Source organism: Aquarana catesbeiana, linkage group LG03, assembly GCF_042186555.1.
Source record: "Aquarana catesbeiana isolate 2022-GZ linkage group LG03, ASM4218655v1, whole genome shotgun sequence".
Lineage (NCBI taxonomy): Eukaryota > Metazoa > Chordata > Amphibia > Anura > Ranidae > Aquarana > Aquarana catesbeiana.
In genome coordinates, this window is record NC_133326.1 from 625,895,340 (window position 1) to 625,919,907 (window position 24,568).

Below are 24,568 nucleotides of genomic sequence, written 5' to 3' on the forward strand. Positions count from 1 at the left end.
CATTCGAGCCCAGTCTTGCCACACAGAGTTAATCCAGCTCTGAGCAATCCTATTATTGTTCAGTGAGATAAATCTTGACAAACAGAGAAAAACTTTGTCAAATCCTCCCCCTTGCTGTGAGTGACAGGTGATTTACATATCTCGTGCACTAGCCTAAGAGACAAGCATTATTTTTTAATCCCCACCCCCACTCCTTTCTTCAGCAGCTCTGCAAGGATTGGCTGTTCCACAGCTCAGCATGATTTGGCATGCTGAAGTCATGTGGTTACTTTCCTGTCTTTTCACTGGATGTTAGAGATCATAGCAGAAGTTCAGTGTAAGAAATACACAGGAGAAAAATGTATATTGACAAGGGGAGTGTAGAGGTGGGCAGGGAGTCTACTGACATCACAACTCCACCCACCGAGCTCCAGACAACAGACCCACCCACAGAATATGCAGTTTTTTGGCTCTCATAACAGACAGAGGGGAGACATTTGACAGGTAAAGATACACGCGGGAGGCATGTATATCCTTATAGATAACCCCTATGGCAGTAGTTTAGAAAGGATGACATTGGGTTTACATCCACTTTAAGATAAAAAAACCTTCTGCCTTTACAAATCCTTTAAGTAGTTTTACCTTAATCCTCTGCCCCTAGACTAAAGGGCTGTACACATGATGAGAATATTGGACACATTGTTTTGCATACTAGTATCATTTTGAAAATAAATGGGTTACAAGGGTTACAAAAATTCTCATTAGCCAAAATACAATTTCAGAGACAATCTATTGCATTGTATTCTAATGTATTCTTTAGTTTCTGAGCATGCGCAGTGTTGGTCACTTAATTTTTTTTGTGCAAATAGTATACTAATTACAGGAAAATCGTTCACTTTTTTTTTTTTTTTTTTTTAAATCAGATCATGTTTTTATTGATTTTATAAGCAAACAATACAAACACACAAACAACCCATGTACATATTAAAAATCACCTTAAACAAAGAGGAAAAAAAAAAAAAGGGGGGAAACCTTTTCTGTTCCTAATTCCACATTCAGTCTGTAATATCCGACCATATCTTCCATATTTCATCAAATTCCCCTGGATAACCTCTATGTAAGAAAACATATTTTTCTTTAATCATAGTTTCCTTTATTTGTATTCGCCATTCCCCTATTGTTGGGGGATGTGGTGACATCCATTTTAATGCTATAAGCTTACGAGCCTGAAACAGACTTCTTACTATTGGTATTAAGGTATATTTTGGGGTCCTTGATTCGTCTAACATATTCAGAAGGCATATATCTGGCTCCAACGGCATCTTCATCCCAAAGATACCATTAACAGTAGAGACAACCCCCTGCCAATAATCGATGGAGTTTGAGGCATCTCTATAGCATATGTATTAAGTTAGCTAGACCCCCATTACATCTAGAGCATAGGGATGTGCCTCTACGCTTCTATTTAAATAAGTTCTCAGGTGTATGTTAGGATCTATGTAAAATAAATAATTGGGTTCGTTTTTGCGTAGGGGATAAAGAGACCACAGGGACGGCTGACAATACTGTTGCCCACTGGTCATCTGATATAGACCCCAAATCTCATACCCAGTGTTCCCTTGATGGTATTTCCATAGATTCTTGGAGCCTATTATAAAGTATGCCATATAATTGTGAAATGAGACCCTGTCTAGTATCCCTTTTGAGACAATGCCCTGACTTCAGTGCTAACTTGTTACCAGGACAGGATTTCGAAAGCACCTCAAGCCGATCCCTGTGCATAAAGGTCACTTCCAACTTAGCCCCACTTAGTCCAGCGGGGTCCAGCCATGGCTCAAATTTAGGCTGCTCCAGAAAGCTGCTATCATAGAGACCAGCTCTAGCCGCCACTGACTGAAGATAAAAAAAAAAAAATGAAGAAAAATGCTAGCACCAAAATTGTTTGACTTTTCCCAGCATAGCTGAATAAAAAACATCCTCCTCCTGGTGTGTTAAGGGTGATGTGCAGTGTTAGTTTTCCGCCACACATAGCGTTTTACTTTTAGGCCAAAAAGTTCAATTTTCGTCTCACCTGACCAGAGCACCTTCTTCCACATGTTTACTGTGTCCCCCACATGGCTTCTCGCAAACTGGACATATTATGGCTTTCTTTCAACAATGGCTTTCTTCTTGCCACTCCTCCATAAAGGCTAGATTAATAGTTGTCCTATGGACAGATTCTCCCACCTGAGCTGTGGATCTCTGCAGCTCCTCCAGAGTTACCATGGGCCTCTTGGCTGCTTCTCTGAAATAATGCTCTCCTTGCCCGGCCTGTCAGTTTAGGTGGACGGCCATGTCTTTGTAGGTTTGCAGTTGTGCCATATTCTTTCTATTTTCGGATAATGGACTGAAAAGGGCTCTTTGAGATGTTCAAAGCTGGGGATTTTTTTTTTTATAAGCTAACTTGGCTTTAAACTTCTCTACAACTTTAACCCTGACTTGCCTGACTTTCATGATGCTGTTTGTTGACTAAAGTTCTCTAACAAACCTCTGAGGGCTTCACAGAACAGCCGTATTTATACTGAGAATAAATTACACATAGGTGGACTTTATTTACTAATTAAGTGACTTTTGAAGGCAATTGGTTCCACTAGAAAACAGGCTGAATACAAATGCATGCCACACTTTTCAGATATTTATTTGTACAAAATTTGGAAAACCATTTATTATTTTCCTTCCACGTCACCATTATGTGCCACTTTGTGTTGGTCTATCACTGAAAATTGCAATAAAATACATTAAGGCCTCTTTCAGACAAACGATCCGTTCAGGTCCGCCTGTCAGTTTTTTAGGCGGACCTGAACGGACCCTCCATAGATCTCTATGGAGTGTCGGATGTCAGCGGTGACATGTCTGCTAACATCCGACCCGCTCCGATCTGAAAAAGTGTAGCGGAGGAAAAACCTACTTTTACATCCGTTTTCGGATCGGGTGACGATGGACTCTACGGTCCGTCGTCATCCGATCCCCCATAGGGGAGAGCGGCGCTCTGACAGGTCCGTCGCTACACAGCGTGCAGAGACATACCTGTCATCTTCCTGCTCAGCGGGGATCGGCGGAGCGATCCCCGCTGAGCAAGCGGATGTTCACGGGGCGGATCATCATGGATCCGTACCGTGTGAAGGAGCCCAAAGGCCCCTTTCACACATGCGGACCGTTCATTTCATCAGTTCAGTCATGTCAAAATGGATGAAGTATTCATCAGTTTTTCATCCGTGCTCATCCATTTTTCATCAGTGCTCATCAGTTTTTTTTTACATCCACTACCAATGTAAAAACGGATGAAAAACTGACCATTCGTCCGATCCGTTTTTTTAACAGGAGAAAAATAGAGCTTTGATCAGTTTCAAAAAACGGATGATGGCGGAGGCGGATGTAAATGGATGATCATTCATTTACATCAGTTTTTCCATAGAGATGCATTGATGTCCTTTTTTCATCCATCAATGGATGGATTTAAAATGGACAACATGTGTGAACGGGGCCTTACACTTTTGGTTGTAGAATGACAAAATGTGAAAAATTTCAAGGGGTATGAATACTTTTTCAAGGCACTGTATCTGAAGCTGCTAAGAATAACAGATCAACAGTTTTGTTTTGCTTGGCGGTGTAGCACGGTTTTCTTTCTTGGCCACTTTCCAGAGGTTGTGGCTGAGCTTCCTCCATTGGTCCTGGTTTTAGAGTTTGTAAAACATATTTGAACTCTTTGGCGAAAAGACACCCTTAGGACTCATTTACACCTGCATCGACTTCAACACACATTAAAGCTTCTACTGCTTCAATGTGCTTTTTGATGTGTTTTTGATTCTTCTGCGATGCTTTGATGATGCTTCAGTGGTGCCTTTTTTTGAAGCTTTAATGAAGCCTGGCAGATGCCCTGTGCGTGTGTTGATATCTCATACCTGCAATTTCTCAAAACAAAGCTAAAGCTGAATTAAAGCCTCTCAAAAGCTTCAGGTGCTTCCAGCGAGCTTTGTCATAGACTTTTATGGAGGCTTTGAAGCACCACTAAAGCGACATGGGGTAAAATTTTTGAAGCAAAGCAAATGCAAGGTGTAAACAGGATTGTAAGTTAACCATTTTATTTAGTGATAGGAGCTTTGACTGGATTTCAAAGAGCTTTAAAAAAGCCTGTCCGAAGCCATGTTGAGCCCTTACAAGTAATTGAGATTGACACCAGCTGGACACAGCTCACTTGAAATGAAAAACAATCTTTACAGTTTGAATGTGAAAACAGAAGAGCTGGACTCCTCAGGAGAAAGCCAACTGTGTGAAATGCAATGAGGTGAAAAGAATATGAATGGCTCGACAGCATTTTCGGTGCCTTGTAGTCTGTGAGTGCCTCATGGAACGCAGACCGACTTGAATGACAGGTGGAGCGGCTGCGATTCCCTTCCAATACTAAGCTGCTAATGTTTCTGCCAACAATTCACTGCACTTTACAATGTAAGTGCATTTCTACAGTTTTAATTTGGTAAAGCTTTTTTTTTTAGCAATTTTACAAAATGAGTCCCTTTCTGTGTTTTGCCCTTCATCCCATGATTGGATTGGATTGTGGATCTAAAGCAGTGGTCTTCAAACTGCAGCACATGGGCTGGATATGGCCCTTTGCTTGCCTTTATCCGGCCCTTGGGGCACCATTCCATCCATTGACATCAATGATGGGGCACTATTTCTCCCACTGATACCAATGATGGGGCACTATTCCTCCCACTGATACCAATGATGGGGCACTATTCCTCCCACTGGCCATAGTCTGGCCCCCCTAAATCTCGAAGGACAGTAAACTGGCCCTTTGTTTAGAAAGTTTGGAGACCCCTGATCTAGAGTATTGAGGGAATATTACTCATATAACCTGTGGTCGATTACATTCGTGGAGCCTAGTGGGTTCAGGAGAGTGGAGGAACACCATCTGGATGATTAAGAGAACAATACATCTGTGGTTCTGGTAAATTAAGGCTGTCCAGTGGGCGTGTTGAGGATCCTTCTCACTTGTTTCTCTTTTTTTGGAGCACCATTGAACTTTTCATTTAGAGTGAAGCATTTGTATGAACTTTTTTTCAGGAATAGCGAAATGGACACTATTGTTGGGTGCTTACAATTTATAAGTTTTATTTGAATTAGTTGATGTGATTTACATTATTTTTATTGTCACTTTTATTAACCACTTACCGACCAGCCGCCGTCATTATACTGCGGCAGGTCGGCACGATCCTGCGAGCCATCGTACCTGTACGTCGGCTCCTTTAAGCGGGATAGCAAGCGCGCACCTGCCAGCCACACACGATTGCGGACACGAGGGCCAGAACAGGGATGTGTGTGTGTGTGTGTGTGTGTGTGTGTGTGTAAACACACTAATCCCTGTTCTGTGACGAGAGGCAGATTGTGAGTTCCTACTTGCTAGGAACCATGATCTGTTATCTCCTATAGTCAGTCCCCTCCCCCCACAGTTAGAACACACACAAGGGAACAGTTAACCCCTTGATTGGCCCCTAGTGTTAACCCCTTCCCTGCCAGTGACATTTACACAGTAATCAGTGCATTTTAATAGCACTGATCGCTGTACAATTGTCAATGGTCCCAAAAATGTATCAAAAGTGTCCAATCTGTCCGCCAAAATGTTGCAGTCCTGATAAAAATTGCAGATCACTGCCATTACTAGTAAAAAATAATAATAATACAAATGCCATAAATCTATCACCTATTTTGTAGACACAATAACTTTTGCGCAAACCAATCAATATACGCTTATTGTGATTTTTATTACCAAAAATATGCAGAATACATATCGGCCTAAACTGAGGAAAAAATGTGCTTTTTTAGAAAAAATTGGGAATATTTATTATAGCAAAAGGTACAAAATATTGTGTTTTTTTTTCAAAATTTTAACTTTTTTTTTTTGCGCAAAAAAATAATTGCAGAGATGATCACCATCAAAAGAAAGCTCTATTTGTGGGGAAAAAAGGGACGTCAACTTGCGCAATTGTCAGTTAAAGCGACGCAGTGACGTATCACAAAAAATGGCCTGGTCATTGAGCAGCCAAATCTTCTGTGCCTGAAGTGGTTAATAGTGTTTTCTTCCTTGTCTACACCATATATTTTAGCACATATTTATGTGCTTCGGGTAGCTGCTTATAAAAATCAGTGTCACTTCAATTTAATTGATTTTTTGTTGTTTTGGGTGCAGAGCTGTCTGTTTTCACTTTCATGTTTAGGTGTCTTTACACATCATTAGACAGCAGCTTTACCCTAGAAAAAAAATATTGAGCATTTCACAGGTGTATATAATTACACATCTTTGTCACTTTAAAGTGGAGTTCCACCCACTTTTACAACTCTTCAGCATCCCTCACTAAACACTGCACTGTAAACGAATTGGATATTTTTTTTTTTTTTTTCTCAGCACCTACTGTATATCTGCTATTCATTTTTTACTTCCTCCTCCCTGGCCGTGGCCCATCGCATCATTTCCTGTTTACAATGCCTTCTGGGAAGGGGCGTCAACTTCCTCTGACACTGCCGTTGCTATGGAAACCTGACCTGAAACCTATTACACTGCTTGTGCTGCACTGAGCATGTGCAAGATCTGCAAGGATGAGATCCAGGAAGAAATACAGGCTGGCTTCAGATGCCCACACTTAAGATGGCCACGGCCTGCTGCAAGTTTATAAAATAACAAACTACTGCTATAAACTAACAAAACAGACCTTAGTTTACAGACTAACTTTACTAGAATACATTAAGCTTGTGTATTATAGGGGTATTTTTATGTAAAAAGTATAATTTCGGCCAGAACATCACTTTAATTTCTTTTTCTGCTTGTTGAATGGGTATAGCGCTGCCTGTTTTCTTTTAATCTTTACAGTTTATTGTATTGCAAAGGTTTGCTGTCGGAGTACCCCTCACTTCCTGTACCAGTGATGTGGGTATGACATGGCAAAAGTTAACTCAAAGTCACCAATATGTTTTGCAAACATATCAGAGTGTTCCAATAATGTAAAATCTGTAATAGTTCACATTTGTATTAAATGTTACTACACCCAAAACTGAAATGCCAACTACCTGCTGCCTTCCTGTATCTGAAACTTCAGTGTTGAGATTACCACACCTAACTCTAAAGAAGGTGTGTCTCTTGCACCTTGAATTCACAATTATTTTCTCACACCAAGAGAAAAAGATAGGATTATTTGGCTTTATAAAGGCTGCATCAGATGGATGCAACTGTGTATTCTGGTGGAGACAGCTCACCTGAATTCCCAGTTCCATTCAACTCTTCTGAGATAAGTAGCTAGCACATAATTCAACTTAACAGCCACCACCTAAAAACAGAAACCCGTTTGGTGTGAGGGTGCCATCTAAATCAGCTAAATGTGTTTCAAGTGCAATATAACAAAATGTGTTCCAAAGCTTACTGTTTTAAATGCAGCTTCAGCCTGAGTAGAAATGCCTGTCTTCTGCCAGCATGCTGCAGAGAATCGCTTTTGCTCTGTGTCCAGGCAGTGGCCTCACAGCCGAGGTCTGAGATGCCCCCTGCTGAGTCAGAGCTAGAGCTTTCCAATCAGGAGGGAGCATGTGGTTTGCTGATTGCAAAACTATAAGTCTGGCTCAGCAGGAGAGAATTTAAGACCTTTGCAGAGAGGCCACTATTTCCACACAGAGCAAGCGTCCTCCTCTACAGAATGTCGTCAGGGGTCAGGCTTTTCTACTCAAGCTGTAGCTGCTTTCTAAAGAAAAACTGTAAGACTGAACAAGGTTCTGTTTTTAGGCACCTGGAACATACTTAGCTGATTTAAACTGAAAATGAAACAGATATCACAAAATACATATCTTTATTTTATGTTTTGAGTAGTTGAACAATCTGTTTTGTAAAGAAAACAAAACATGAAAAGCATTTCCAGCCTAATTTTTGTGACCCATTTTAAGTACTATATAAGAAGATCAAAAGATAAAACAAGCACAGACATCTCACCTGCATTTCAAAGTGTAAATGTTTCCAACGAACTTCACTAATGATTTCTCAGGTGGTCTTGGTACCAGAGAAGGCACAGGACGTGCTCTTGCAGGTGGTCGTGGCTCCTCATTTTTTGATAGTGGTTCAGAAACCGTATCTTCCCGAGAGGGTGGAACCTCAGATGCCTTAGGGTGACGTCGCTCCACTTCTGTTGATATAGATAAATTGTTAGATATCATAGAACCCATAACCTATGTAAGTAAGCCTATTTTATCCTGTGTGTCACACTTACTCTGCCCCTGTGGCTCAGCTGTTTTTTCAGAGGTTGGGCTTTGTGTTGCAGCACTGTGTTCTTTCTCAGCTACCTTTCCGGGGGTTGTAGCTGGGCTTTCCTTGTCTGGTCCTGGTTTTGGACTTTGCAAAGCACGTTTGAACTTTTTGGAGAAAGGACGTCCTTGGATGTAATTGAGATAGGCACCAGCCTTTTGGGGTCTCTGCTTCATCCATTCTCGCAGCGTTTCAATTGGGGAACCATTGACACACCATTCGGTTACACCAAATTGTCGAAGATGAGCTCTGGCATGGCTTGCTAAAGCCTTCCGATTCTCAAAGAACAACCCACAAAGCTCACAGCAGGCCTCCACTGGTTAAATTAGGAAAGAACAGAACACAGAGAAATAAAAAAATCGAAGAGAAGAGAATGGAAGAGTAATAAAAATCGTTACAAACATGTAATACACACAACCCAGAGCAATACTTCAAACCTTTTACTTACTGCATGTGACTGCCTTCTCTGGGGATGCCTTCATCTTGACCTTGAATGGAAGCTCTGTCTGAATGTAAGCCTTGGTCTTGCCATCTGGAGAAAAAGACTTGGGCTTGGGCTCACCTTGCAAGAATGGTTTAGGTTTATTTTCCCCAGGTATAAAAGACTTAGGCTTTGCATCACCTTGCAAATATGTTTTAGGCTTGCTTTCGCCATGTACATATGTCTTGGGTCGGTTTTCAATTGGCAAAAAGCCCTTTGGTCTCCCATCTTGCATAAAAGTCTTTGGCCTCCCTTCTCCACTTTGCAAGAACTGTTTTGGCTTCCCATCACCATGAACAAAGGTCTTGGGCTGGCCCCCCTCTGTAATGTAGGATTTTGGTCTACTCTCACCCTGTAAGTAAGACTTAGGCTGGCTGCAAGTCTTTGGCTCTGCATTCATATAGCCCTTTGGCTCAGACTGTGTAAGTCTAGGTTCATGAGGTACTGGCCTCTTAGTTGGTACTGGTGAAAGAAAATTGTTGTGAGGGCGCCCGGGTGCTGAAATTGGAATATCTCGTGCCATCACCGATGCCCCAACACCTAGAGGTGAGAGTCTGTGGGATGGACTGGGTGGCTCATCGTCCCCACGAGGTTCCATTTTGATGCTGGAAACTTGTTGCTGTGGTTTTTCTGGATGCCTCTTATGTATGATTTCTCGCAGTGTGTCAATAGGTGAGCCATTCACGTGCCATTCTGTTATACCCATCTGGCGGAGATGTGAACGTGCATGACTAGACAGTCCCTTGCGGTTCTCAAAGAACTCATTACAGAACTCGCAGCGGATGTCACGGGAGGGGTCTGATTGTGAAGCTATGAAAAACAGAGAATATGGATATTAAAAATACAACAAAGTGGAAGGTCCAAAATGATGAAAATAAAAGCAGAAAGGCAGGAAAAGGGGAAAACCATACAAATGTTAGTAGACTAACTTGCCAGCAATCACATACAAAAATGCAAGATGAAACAATCTCAGTGTCTAACAAACCACATCAGGCATGCCCACAGTAAAGTCTCTATAGAATGGTTAAGAGATTACACGGCTGCTGGCTATTATTATACAATGGTTCTCCAGATGGCCTTTAAACACTGATGGGAAAGAGCACAACAGTACTACATCTACCGCCTACAAAATGGAAGAATACAGAAAAAATGTAAAGTAAGGCAAGACGATCCAAAATGCTTAAGATATAAATGTGTAATTGGTGTTCTCCAGTTTACCCTAGTACACTGTACACTTCTGGATTCAAAACTGTAGTAAACACTTGCCTAACTTTGATCTCTAGCCACAGGCAAATTACAGTAAGAAAAGGCTTGTCTAAACAGATTTCACCAATGGACTAAAGCCTTTGCAAGTAGAAAACAGCCTTGTTGCCAATTACGCACAACTGTATAGGTGGAAGGCTTAAAAAGAACACAATGTACTTGTTCAATAACATAGCACTGCAACTAGTAAAATAGTACAAACAGTAGCAACTAATAAAAAACTTTTGGGACACACTACCTATTTTGAAAGTAGTTACATAAAAGGAATCCTGTAAGTAGTGTATCACTTCTGAAATGGACAGGCTGTCACTGGCTAAAATTCTTTCTCAGTTACTGACTGAGAACAAGCATGCAGTCAAGTTCAGGCAGAGGAAGCTGGTGCACCAAATCCACATAATTGTTTTAGGCCAGTGAACAGATCAGCATGACAACCAAGCAACTATTATTTTAAGGCTCGATTCACACTAATGCATTTTGCAGAAATGCAGGGAAATTTTTTAACATGGGTTCCTATGGAACATGTTCACATCAATGCATTTTTGAGCGTCTGCGTTTTTGGACAGGGTCGGGGACTTTTTTCCCGCAAAATGCAGCGTTTTGCATGTGATAGAATTCAATGGACCCGCATCCAAAAACGCAAGTACTGCGTTTTTACCGCAATTTTGACACGATTTGCGTTTTTTTCATTTCTTTTTTTACACTGTATATAGCTTGTTGCTAAGGAGGGGGCCGGGAAGCCGGCCGCCGCGTCCTTAACAACCGTTGAGTCATCAGCTGTCAGATGGCTCAATGTAAAAAAAAAAAAAATGCCAGCTAAAAAAAAAAAAAAACACACATCAAAATTAAAAAAAAAAAAAATGGCGTGGGGGTCCCCCAAAATCCATACCAGACCCTTATCCGAGCATGCAGCCCAGCAGGTCAGGAAAGGGAGGGGACGAGCGAGCGCCCCCCCTCCTGAACCATATCAGGCCACATGCCCTCAACATGGGGGGATGGGTGCTTTGGGGCAGGGGCACCTTGCCCCCATGTTGATGGGGACAAGGGCCTCTTCCCGACAACCCTTGCCCAGTGGTTGTCGGAGTCTGTGGGCGGGGGGCTTATCTGAATCTGGAAGCCACCTTTAACAAGGGGGCCCCCAGATCCCGCCCCCCTATGTGAACGAGTATGGGGTACATTGGACCGCTACCCATTCACTAAAAAAAAAAGTAGTGTAGTGTTAAAAAATTCAGTAGTTTTTGACAAGTCTTATTAAAAATCTTCTTCTCCGTTTCTTCCTCCATCTTCTCCCACATCTTCATCCTCCGGTCTTCTCCTTCTCCCCCTGCTTCTTCTTCCGCTCTTCTTCTGTCTTCTTTGTTCTGTGTTCTTCCTCTGCTGCCGCTCCTGCCGATGACCCTCCTCCGATGCTGCGTCCCACTGATCTGTCTGCGCCAATGTCCTGCAATAAATAACTATGGGGGCGTGGCAATTGGATTACATCATCCGGAGGCCACACCCTTTGTGACGTCACAGACCCAGCATGCCCCGGGCGGTGATGTCACAAGGGGGCGTGGCCTCGGGATGACCTTATTCCGATTGCCATGCCCCGATCGTTAATTTTTTTGTACATTCAGCGGGAAGCCCGCTGACAACTGATAAATCATTGGTTGTTAAGGACACGGTGGCTGTCTTCCTGGCCCCCTCCTTAGCAACCAGCTATATACAGTGTAAAAAAAAAAAAAAAAAATGCAAATCGCTGTAAAAAGGCATGTCCAAAAACGCGGCAAGCACTGCAAAAAGCACTGCATAAACACTCAAAAGCAACATGCATAGATGTGCTTCGAGCCTAAAAGTGGAGGTCTCAGGACAGGTTTACTGGTCATGACAAAACATGGAGGCTGCTGCTGCTGCCAAGCTCTCAGCCTAAAAATGTAAGTTGCCTGGCTGTCAAGCTGACTGTTTCTTCAGTATGAGTTACTGAACTGCAACAACTATCCAGATAAGAATTTCCAGAGCTACCTACTTTCCTTATGTGCATACTTGCCCTGGGCCAGTGACTGAAAGTGCTGTAGTCAGTATATCTTCATTACAGTCAAGAAATTACCTCACTCTACAGGTTTACTTTAACGTTTAAAGCCATGAGGTACAGGCAGCCATCTTTGAAGATTAGGGAAATCTATCAGTTGAGAAGCACCTAGAAAAATCACACCTACGCCTAGTTTAATAAACTACAGCAAATGAGGAGCAGCTATTCTTTTTGATGAGATTTAGGACATTCCTGTGGTCAAATTAAAGACTATAGGAATTGCGTTACAATAGTTCCTAAAGGAAAAGTGTCACAACAAAAAAAAAAAAGGAGCCTGCCATTGTTGGCCATATAGAATCAGAATCCTTATATACATAGTTGTCCTAGGGCAATGACTGAATTGCCAGAAAGTTATCAGAAGATCAACAATGGCAACTTCCATATTTTGTCCAGGATAGTTTTCTTAGTAAGTAAAGACTTATGATATACTCCCAAAGGTAATTTAACTGGTTGCTTCACCTTTGTGCATCTGTGGCAAGCACAAATTTAATGCTAAATAGCTTGTCAAGGCAAGCACTCAAATACCTTGGTTCATAAATATGTGTGATGGCAATTTCTGACCAAACAAGTTGGCTAATAAAACATGAAACAGGCTAAAGTAAAGCTTCAGAGGAAGTATTTCTGCTCAAAGGTTACACAGCAAAATGGGTTTGTCATTAAAGAAATTGCAGTACAGCACTAAAGCCTAAAAGACAAGCATACACAATCTCACCAACTCACTGCTGATGCCAAGTCACACCTTGGATTCTTAATGATGAAGGGGTTATTTGGAAAAGCCAGGAGTGGTCTGAATTAAATATATGAATGAAACAGACAAGATGGGAAGCAATGAAAAAGATGAGCAAGCATATGAAGAGCTGCGGGTCAGTGGCCCACTTACACAGGTTTAAAGGTGAGAGCTCGGACGGCCACTCACTGGCCGAGTAGGTAGGAAGCCGAGGAGGCTTGTGTTGCATTGCCGGAGCCAACCCACTGTATGGGTGGGACCGGGATGGGGAAGCGGGAGGACGATGTGGGAGGAGCTTCTCCAAGCTGGGGCCTCCGATTCTGGTGCCTGTTCTGGAACAGGTCCCACTGGCCAAGATCTCCTGTAGGGTGTCGATGGGTGACCCGTTGACATGCCACTCTGTGACGCCCATCTGGCGCAGGTGGGAGCGTGCGTGGCTTGACAGGCCCTTTTTGTTTTCAAAGAACTCGCCGCAGAACTCGCAGCGGACTACTTCCGAACTCGGGGCTGGAGGAGTGGATGACAAACACAATTGCCGTCTTTAGATTACTAACTTATCTGCTTTAGTAAAATGAGGGTGGGTGTGGACGGTCTGCAGTTAGCACATAGGACTGACTGCATGGTGAACTTATTTCAGTTTCTACAGTGACTGCATGTTTCCATACACATTAATGCGTCTGAAAATTCACATGAAAAACCACTTGCTATGCATTGTAGCCATTCAGATGTAGCATATAAAACGTATAGTCTTTAAAAAGAACCCTGCAAACTTTAAAGTGATTATAAAGGCTATTTTTTTTTCAAAAAAATAAAAATTGTGTTGTTATACTTACCTGCTCTGTGCAATGGTATTGCACAGAGCAGTCCCTTACCTTCTCTTCTATAGTTCCACCTCCAACATTCCACTTCTCCTTCCTGTGGGTGCCCCCTCAGCAAGCTGTGTGCAAACTCCCGATCTAGACTGTGTGAGTCCATAGACACACACGGCACCAGTAAACCCCACCCCCTCTCACATGAGTTTGACAGCAGGAGCCTATGGCTAATGCTGCTTCTTGTGTCTCCCATGAGACCAGGAAGAAGGGAGAGCAGTGCCACAGATGGAACAGTGCTGGATCATGAGAGGCGGAAGGTGTGTGTTTAGGGAAGGGGGAGGGAGCAGTAGTAACAGGGAGTTGTTTACCCTAATGCATAGACCACATTAAGAAAAAACTTTTTGACTTGTGAGGGGCCCTGGGTGTTACAATCCGGGTCGGGACAAGGAGTGGGCAGAAGGGATGGTTGCCCTGGGCGCAGCATGTATTGTAGGGATGGAGGCACCAAAAGTTCTTTCTACTATAAGGCTGACAGGAGTAGTGACAGTGGCATCACTAGTTCTGTCAGCTCAGCACTGGAAGTGGAAAGGAGAAGAGAGAGCAAAGAAGAGGCGGGGGCTGTCCTCTCTCTCCCCCTCATAAGCTCGCACATGATGAAGGGGGAAGGCAATTTGGCATCTTTGCCCTGGGCAACGGATGACCTTGCCCCGCACTGGTCACAATGTTATATAATGATAAAAGGCTAAGGAAAGGTGGGGGGGGGGTGCTGAAACCAGTGACTTCCTGGCCCTCTGTATCTCTCACTTGGTAGTCTGGCAGCACGCCTGGAACAAAAGCTTACTCTCTCAGTGGGAAGCAACAGAAGCCCGAAATTGTGATGACTAGCCAGGTCTTTTTATTCCTTTTTTAAATATTCTTGTACACAGTGTAGTATACTAAACAGATGTAGAGCCAGTGTGACTTGGTGGTGTTAGCTGATGGGCTTAGATGCATGTGTGAAATTGACCATTCGGTAATATTTCTGGACTGATGCTTGAAAGACACTGTACAATCTCTTAAAGTGAACCTGTCATAAGTTTTGAGTAACCAAAATCTTAAAATGACTAAGAGTAGGCATCACAAGGGTTCTGCAATTGAATGTGGAGAGTTATTCAATCTCCTCAGTAAAAAGGGCAATTTATCAAATTGTTCAGAACAAAGTGTTTACACAACAAGCTTTTGATCGGTATTATGTGTACCCCATGGGGTACTTTTGTTACAGTTCAGACTTTTAGGAAAAATAGGATTTTTGAAAACCCACTGTAAACCATTTATTGGAGTCTATTGAGGAACACAGGAAGTCTTAACCCTTTGAGTTATACTGTCACCTATAGGAGGACTGGGCACTGAAACAAAAAAAATTGTAGGCCAGCCTAGAATAACCCCTTCTACTAACAGCATGGCTCTGTTTTCAAGCAAAGTAGTACTGAGATCTAACTAAACCGCTTTCAGAATTATACAAGGCCCTCCTGCCATCTGTTCATGTTGGTATGATACTCTACGGGCTAGATTGCAGGCAGATGTTCCAGATATTGACAATGAAGACTGGGAAGAAATGTGGGATTATCCCTTCTCTAACCTGTGAGGTGTCAGACATGTTCTGTGTACCGATTTCAATTGAAATAAATGGTTTCTGGGTCTCTCCTCAGTGCTGGAGGCACTTGGAAGAACATGCAGATTTCAAACATGTATTGTGGGCGTGTATGGAAATACAAATTGTTTGGGCTGAAGTTACACAGTTCATTGCTACACTAACTACGGTGGGGATTCCTCTCACCATAGAAGTTTGCTTACTTGGTCTGGTGACCCATCTAGCCCCTCATAGGACACTTCGAACCCTTCTTAGTTTACTCCTTTTTAACGCCAACAAAACCAATATTATGAAATGGAAATCAAGGGAGCTCCCTACTAGTTTTCTGGCAGTCCTTAGTGAATGCTGTATTGCAGTTATATAAAGCCACATACCTCTCCCGTGGATGTCCTAATAAATTCTCTAAAGTTTGGAATAGCTGGCTTAAATCAGCTTCTGCCTGAGATATTAGGTCCTCTTGAATATAAGTTTTTGTTGACTTATGCTCGATAGAGCATAAGTCAATTTAACTATGTGTGACTTAACTATGTGTCCAGTAGCTCAAAGGTGCATATAATCCTAAGAGATTTGTATTTTCTTTGCAAAAAAAAAGTAGTACTGAGATCATATTTAAAAACACTAAGGGGTGGGACCTGTATCCCTCAATAGACTACAAGAAAAGGGATTTAGCAGGGAGTACAAAAATTATGTTTTCTTTTTTGTCCATTGAGGGAGAACTGAAGACTTTAACCTTTGGGATGTCCACAAGCAGTCTAACTTAGATGTGGCCAACACCAGCAAACTCTAACAGGCTCATGAGCAAGAAAAAAAAAAAAAAAAAATCAGATGAAGCCACACTATCTACCTGGAAGAATGTAAGAGAACATGTGAACAACAGACTAAGTGGCAGTGGCAATAGGGAAACAGTTCCTTGATGCTGAAAAGCCCATGCATTCTCCCTAGGTATATCTGGGATGACAAAAAGTGAATCGGATTTCCTAAAAGAAGCAGTGGCAGAGAGATAGACTCTCACAGCCCAGACCACATCTAGATAATAGAGGGAAATTTCCTTTTATTAAATAGGTGTCAGGCAGACAGAAGGAAGAATGAAGTCCCGACATAAGTGAAATGCAGAAACTACCATAGTAAAAAAGGAAGTCCTGGGCCTCAACACCACCTTGTTCCTATGCAAAACCATATTGTAGGATAAGGCTGCCAGTTGAGACACTCACATAGGTAATGGCTCCAAGGAAAACTTCCTGGTTGGTGGGAGTAGAGAGAAATGTCTCTAATGGCTTCAAACTGCAGATTCTTAAGCATAAAGAGAACCAGATTCAATCTCCACAGAGTCAAAGGGAAACTAAGCTACATCAGAGACCCCTCGTACAAAGGTTTTATTCAAAGAGTATTAGGCCTGTGGCTTCTGAAACAGAACAGGCAGGGCAGAAACCTGACCCTTGACAGTGTTGGGAGCCAAATGTTGTTCCATTCCCACCTGCGGGAAAGAGAAGATTCTGAGAAACTCAAATCGTGGAACCTCACAGACTTACACCAAGTGAAGTATGCCTTCCATGTCTGATGATGGACTTTGTGGGAATTGGACTTCCTAGCCTTTAGTATCACATACTCAAGAGATGCTCCTTTCCCTAAGAACGTGGGATTAAACAGCCATGCCATTAAGCTGGCAATAGACAAATAAGCAAGGTGGATGGAGGAATCCCCCCACGGGACATTATATTCTGACCAGAGGGACTCTCCACTGTCAGAATACACCGGCTGCATGCGGTGACTGATCAAAGTTTTCCAACATTCCCAACTTCTGTTGAACAGGAACCACAACGTACGGATAGAAATTCAGCCGGTTCCTGCTGAAATTGACAAATTTTTATCCATCTATGACATAGTCAGTGATGGTGAAGCAGGATGGCCTTGGGACAGAATATCCTGACAATCTGGCGGTGGCTGCAGGGTCTCTGCCAGAGGTCTTACTGGGTCGGTGTACTACATCTTCCTGGGCCAGTCCAGGACAATGGGGATCACAGGAATGGCTTCCAAATCAATCCTGCAAAGCACACAAAGAAATTTCAGGGAAAGAAACGCCTAAATCAGGATGTACTAATCCCACATAGCCACAAGAGCATCTGCTGCTTCTGGTAGAGGATCCCTTTACCTGGGTGACAAATCTGTCCAGTTTGTAGTTGAACCTGGAGGCCAGGTCTAAATCTTGCATTGCCTGTTGGAGTGTGCAACATTTTCATATATCAGCACAGTTTTGAAACCATATATGACTGGACTGGACTGTTCTCTGATAAGGCAGTAAGGTTATTTTGGTTATCAAGGAGTAATATTTTGTCACTACTGAACACACCTTAACACAAGTGAAACAGGTTTACCCAGCAGGATGTTAATATAAAAAACAAACAAAAAAAAAAAAACAAAAAAAAAAAAAACACCACCTCCTGGATGAGACTTCACATAGAGCAGCCTGCAGTGATTTATGAGAGTGGTATCTGCCCCAGAAGCAACGTACATTACAGTTCCTGGGGAAATAATATCCGTGAAGATTTCCTGTAGTTCTGATTCTGAAAACTTCTCCTTGTTGCCCATCACAAAGGGGGTCAAAGGACAGACTGTAACCAAATGGTGACCTTGGTCAAGAAACCTGCCCCCACTGCAATGACGCCATTTGCTGCAGGATGTAAGTATGACAGAACTGTAAAAAATTGATCACTGAACGAAGGACCCTTAAGGGGTTTATGAGGAAACCAAAGTCTGTATGTCGATGTTGGTATGTCCTGCTGTGAGTGGGGTCTAGTGTATTATTATTGCAGCAGTAGTTAAGCTCTCTCTGTGATGAGCCACAGCTAAGATACAGGACATTGCTCTCTTATTGTAATTATTCTGTAACATTCTTTTAGATATAAGTACTTATTAGTAATTTCTCTTTCTTTATAAATAAAGACTTTTGCTTGTTTTAGCACTTTCGTCGTCGTTGTCATCTTTATCAGATCACTAGCAGATAAAAGTAACCCTCTTCTCGCTCCCTTTCTCTAAATACTGACTAAATCTCTGTTTTCACTTACCTTAAGCCAGAGTCATGTGATCATCCAGCGCCTGCTCCTTCTCCCCATTTACTTAATGGATAGGTTCTTCTCCGGGTGTCCATATTGCTGTCTCCCTGATGTGGACAATTCTCACTTACTGGCCAGCGCAGGGGTCCTCAAAGGATCCAGAAGAGGACTGACATCAGACTGATGTGAGGAATGAAGACCGTTGGACAAACGTTAATGCAGGGCACTGGATTAGCTCCCCAGGTACAGGTGCTGCTGGCTGAGAAAGTCCACCTGCCAACTGTTTAAATCTTTATTGTACACAACTGACAAGGTTGGAACGTGAAGTTCTGCTCAGGACAGGATCCGATCTCCCTCTTATGCCAGAGTGAGATTCTGGAGCCATGCCAAATGACTGATGTGACATTGGATGACCTTCCAATAAAGATGGTCAAACACTGCAGAGACACCCAAATCACCCTTAGTTCTAGGATGTTGATTGGGAGATGAGACTCCTAAGGTGACCAAGTTGCCTGCACTGACAGGCTGCCAAAGACTCCTTCCCAACTCAACAGTCTGGCACCCATTCTGAAGATCCTTTAAAAGACATGAAAGAGGGACTTGCTTGACTCCAGAGCTGGATTCCTGAGCAACAAAGCCAGGGAAAACCTTGTCTCCTTGGTGAAGTATCTGTACAGAAACCAGACCAACATGTGCCAAGATGACAAAATGTTGTTTTGTAGATGTCTGGATTTAAATTGGGCAAATGAAACTTTTTCTTATAAGGGGCTACCATCAGATTCAGGACACTTATGCAAAAACAGAGAGTCAGATGGCTCCTGGACTAGAGTGTTTGAATATGAGATTGGAATGTCTAAAGCTTCTCCTGTGGAAGGAGCACTTTGGCTGAGCTATGTAAAGAACTAGACACAGATACTTCCAACGATGAGTTGGTCGCAGCACTGATTTCTGAAGGTTCAGAATCTAGCCAAATCGTTATAACATCTGGACACTCAACATCACCTTCTCCCAACAGAACCCGTGCCAAAAGTTCCCTCAACAGGAAGTTGTCAAAGTATCCAACAATATGGTTGCCAAGCAGGGCTAGCACTGGGGCCAGCATCATGGTCTATACATAATGTGCAGACAAGAGGCTGAAGGGCAGGGCCTAAACTGGTAGTGCAGGGATCCTACAGCAAAGCATACGAATCACTGATGCAATAGAAAGATGGGGATATACAGTCATGGCCAAAAATATTGGCACCCCTGCATTTCTGTCAGATTATGCACCCCTTCGCCCAGAAAATTGTTGCAATTACAAATGTTTAGGCATTCTCATGATTATTTCTTTTGTTTGCATTGGTATGACACAAAAAAAGTGGAGAAACAAAAAGCCATATCTGACACATTCCATGCAAAACTCCAAAAATGGACTGGCCAAAATTATTGGCACCCTCAATTTAATATTTAATATCATACCTCGTGGAAAAAATAACTGAAAACAAATTGCTTCCTGTAACCATCAATGAGTTTTAAACCGCTCTACCGGAATTTTGGACCACTCTTGCCAACTGTTCCAGGTCTCTCAGATTGGAAGGGTTCCTTTTTCCAACTGCTGTTTTGAGATCTCTCCACAGGTGCTCTATGAGATTTAGATTTGGACTCATTGCTGGCCCGGTCAGTACACTCCAGCGCTTTGTAGAATGATGGGCTTTACCAAAAAGCTGTAATTTTCTTTCGTCTGTCCACAGCACATTCTCCTAAAAAGATTTTGGCTTCCTTAGGTAAGTTTTGGCAAACTCTAACCTGGCTTTTTAGGTTTCTGTGTCAGTTATGGGGCCTTCCTGGGTCTCCTACCATAGCATCCTTTTTCATTCATATGGTGATGTATAGTGCAAGCTGACACAGTTGTACCTTGTGCCTGAAGGTCAGCTTGACTTTGTCTGGAAGTTGATTGAGGTTCTTTATCCACCCTTCGAACAATCCTTTGTTGCAATCTTTGATCGATTTTCCTCTTTCGTCTACGTTCAGGGAGATTAGCTACAGTGCCATGGGTTGTAAACTTGACAATGTTGCGCACAGTGGACACAGGAACATTAAGATCTCTGGAGATGGACTTGTAACCTTGAGATTGTCCATGCTTTTCCACAATTTTTGTTCTCAAATCCTCAGACAATTCTTTTCTGCTTTTTCTCTTCTCCATGTTCTGTGTGGCACAAAGACACACAACAGAAAGTTTCAGTCAATTTTTCACCATTTTACCTGGTTGCCTGTATGATTTCTATATTGTCAGCACCTGTTAGTACAGATGAATTTAATTACAGGAGCTTTACAAACTTGGAATGCAATTATTTTTTACAATTGAGACGGTACCAATAGTTTTGTCCAGTCCATTTTTGGAGTTTTGCGTGGAATGTGTCAGATGTGGCATTTTGTTTCTCTATTTTTGTGTGTCAAACCAATACAAAACAACAGAAGTAAACATGAGAATGCCTAAACATTTGTAATTAAAACTATTTTCTGGGTGAAGTGGTGCATTATCTGACAGAAATGCAGAGGTGCCAATATTTTTGGCCATGAATGTATAAATGCACAAATTTGATCTCCACAGAGATCAGATAGTTTCCCTGGAGAAAGGTGGTAAATGACAAATTTGGTAGATTCCATGCAGAATTTTTGGACTCAAATGAAGATATTCAAAGTTCTGAGATCAAGAATGAGACAAATACTCCCTTTGGTCTTGGAGACAGCAAACAGAATGGAGAAAAATCCCTGAAATTGTTCTGCATCTGGAATTGGGGCAATGAAATATTGGTGCAGAAGACACAGGAGGACTTGATGGAGATATGCTAATCTGTGCGGTGACAAAGGCAGGCTGGAAGTGAGGAGGGAACAGGTTGCAAAACTCCAATTAACAAAATGCAGTGGAAGGCTTATCTGGGGATTTGGCAGGCTTTGCATGCCATAACTTATGGGCTGACAGAGTCAAACTACACAAAGGTCAAGGGAGCAGAGAAAATGAATGGGGCGTTTAACAGTTAGATAGGGAGAAGACTTTGGGAAAGATGGGTGCTCTTGCCACCAGCCACACATACACAAGAAATGTGGGAGGCTTCTAGGAAACAGTCACAGCTGAAATGTAATGCTACAGACATCTGCTCCATGAGTACCATCTGTATAAGAGGGCTCAACTACAGCATCAGGTAGATCTCTTTTAAGGAATTTTGACCAGTCAGACATAGTTTGGCATAGTAAGGTCACGTCCAACATCTGGTCTGTAGCAGGACCCGCAGGCAAAGAACTCTCTAAAGGACTTCCAACCACTTATTAGAGTTCTTAAAGACAGGTGCTACATCAACCAAAATAAGTAAACTCGATATTAGGGCACAATACTGCTGGATCTACAGTGGGAATAGACCACTTCTGTACAAAAGGCTAAGAGGCATTTAGGAGGCAATTTATTAGGATCTTCCAATCTCCATAGAAAAGTATTTAGAAAAGTAGGTGCGGCTTTTGCGGTTTAGGCGTTTTAAATTACCCAAGACTGTAAACTGCATTGGTAGTGACAGCAAGCCCCTACAGGGGTAAGCTCATTAGTCAAGAACAGGAGCATTTTAGAATTAAGAGTTTTTATAGCTGAAAGCTCAGAAGGCCTCAGAGGAGAAAATCAAATATAGAATATGCAAAATAGGGTTTGGGTGTGCTCTTATGGGCTCTGCAACTGGAGTCCACAAACAACTGGGTGATTTGGGTCATTAAGTCTTTTAAAACCATGGTAAAATCCTCGGGTGTAAGGAGTGAGAATACAGCCACACTCGATGAAGCAACAATTACTCCGAGGATGAGACAGCCTCTAAAAGCAGAGGATAACATGATGTTGCAGACATTGCCGCCATCAGTAGGCCAACTGCAAGCAGCCCCAAAGCCATTGGTAGAATGTGGGCTGGAGGCACCCGATACAGTGGGACTGTAAGCAGGCAACTGAAACAGATCTCAGATCTGTCTCTTTGCAAGCAGGAGCAGCAGCAGGGCCAAACTTCCTCATTACTGTATAGCAGGAAAGAAAGCAAGCGTGTGACACTCCACAAAAGACTTCAGTGCTCAATCCTACAGCTTTAACTCCTTTTGTGGAAAAAACTGCGATAACAGAAATTAATGGCACCCAACAACTTGACTAAATGAGGTAGCTTCCGATACTTTTCTCTGACCCACCAACCCACTTAGGTGATTTGTCAAATACAGGGCATGTGCTGAGATAACGCCAGCAGCTTTTGACCTGAAAAGAACTCCGTAGCTTTAACCAAATTGCAGCCTAGAAAGCATTCTATGTGGAACCTAGTGCCTGAACATCACTTACAGGCTCCACATTGTCCAGTCCAGAAATACTCCAAAAGCCAGGCTGAGGAAAATTGTGCTTGATAGCTGCCAACCAAGACACAAAGCTCCAGCAACAGCGAAGTAGAGAAGAGTCTTGACTGAAGGAAAAAAAATCAAAGAAGAAAAAACATCTTAGCAAAAAATAAGTTAGTCTTTAACACCACAAAGCTGACGAAGTCTATCCTCCAAGTAAACCAGCAAAAAAAAAAAAAAAGACATTCTGGTAATAGGAGGGGGTCACCCACAGTTTGCGTTTGCCAGTGTCCAAATCTCCTGTACCAGTATGAACCCAAAGGGCTGAGACTTCCCATGTCCCTCAAAGGACGAGAAAGAAACGATATATACTGACATGAGTGGTGACCCGTTCAACCCATTCATTATCAGAACCATCAGCACATTACTGAATCCCTTCTACAAGAAAGCCAGCAGCCAGGAGTAAAAATGTAAGCAAACATTCAGCTGCTATAGCAGTCTGCAGTCTGTTTACATGCTGGCCCAGCCACCAACGTAATAGTTACATAGAGGCCACAGTGAAAAGGTTAAAGCGGGTGTGCAACAGTTGGGGCTCGTGTTGATGGGCAAATGCAACTTGCTTATGACATAAGTTAGAGAATTTACTGCAAGCGCATTGGTCCTGCTTCAGCCGCTTTTGCATTCCCATAAAACTTGTATGGGGATTGAAGCAGTTTTGAGGCAGATAAACGCTCAACACTGGTCTTTATTTTTCACTGAGCTCAAGCTTTTCTAACTGGACACAGATTGGTAGTTGTAATAAAACATGCAGTCACTGTAGAGACCATAACCAGCAAAATGTAGAGTTGCCACAGCAAGTCAATGCAGCCATGTGGTAACTCTTCTGCCACAACCATATACACAAACCCTTATAATGTTGAAATTACTGATCAATAAGTAACAAAGATTAAAGTAAACCTGTCAGCCATCCTAAAACGTATAAAAAGTCCTGCGTGAGTGCATGTATAGTTGCATGCAATTGTATTTTCATTTTGCTACTAGGGACTTGACTGCTCTAAGTTCTGGGCTATGCCATGCCTTGAAAATCCTTCACCCAGTAAAACTAATAGCCACTGAAGTGCCCTTAGTGGACGGGGGAAAGCAGCTAGGCAAGACTTAAATTTAGGCTACTGTAACAAGGTGAAAGCAAATCAGATAGATACAAAGAGGGTCTTTTGGCTAATAAAGATACCTTGTGGTACCCAGGATTAGGCAGGACTTTTGTCTAAATATTAAATAAATAAATAATAAAAGGACAGGTTCACTTTAAAGTTGTATTCTTCCTGTATCTGTAAAAAACGTTGTACATACTGGAGCATAGAGCAAAGGACCATACTAAATTGACGAAAAAGCAAAACTGCGTGCAAGCGCATAAAGGAAGCAATGCAGTGAGAAAAGCACAGCAGAGATGATCTAGTAAGGCCATGCAAGGCAAAATTGACATGTAGAGGGTGTATGATTTCCAGTTTTAAATCAATAACTTTGCAAAATCAGAAAAAGAACGCCTTCACGCTACATCCACCATCTGAAAGACTCATGACAACCACAGCTTCCAATTAACTAGAAAAATTATTTCTTTAAATGTATATGCCTCTCTTACCCCTGCTGTTTGATCGGCAACTCCACCAAAACTTCAAAACTAGGTGGGTACCAACAGGATGGATTGCCTAGCACTATCTTATATTTCTTGGGTGTTTATTATTACTCTTTATTCTAGTTTATGATATAAATATCAGGAAGTGTCAAACAATCATTTGATTTTGTAATTTCTGTGGAAGTTTGGTATAACTAGGAGTTCTGTTTGACATCTCACACAACTTTAGTCCCTGACAACCGTAGAACTCACTAAAGTATCAGTCAGTCTTTAAATAGACCG

The 24,568-nt window shown here is 42.3% G+C and overlaps 1 protein-coding gene across 4 annotated transcripts in view; it reads right to left on the minus strand.

The window, feature by feature from the left end:
• The window catches only part of LOC141133189 (protein Wiz-like), a 144,754-nt gene that overhangs the window by 13,216 nt on the left and 106,970 nt on the right, over positions 1-24,568 (minus strand). For 3 of the 4 annotated variants that reach the window (XM_073622398.1, XM_073622395.1, XM_073622397.1), the window contains 4 exons: positions 12,986-13,339; positions 8,745-9,587; positions 8,262-8,612; positions 7,988-8,177 (listed from right to left, as the gene is read on the minus strand). In XM_073622398.1, the coding sequence (XP_073478499.1) occupies positions 7,988-8,177; positions 8,262-8,612; positions 8,745-9,587; positions 12,986-13,339 (1,738 nt within the window). The remainder of the gene's footprint in view (positions 1-7,987; positions 8,178-8,261; positions 8,613-8,744; positions 9,588-12,985; positions 13,340-24,568) is intronic. The other variant, XM_073622399.1, reaches the window with a different exon arrangement.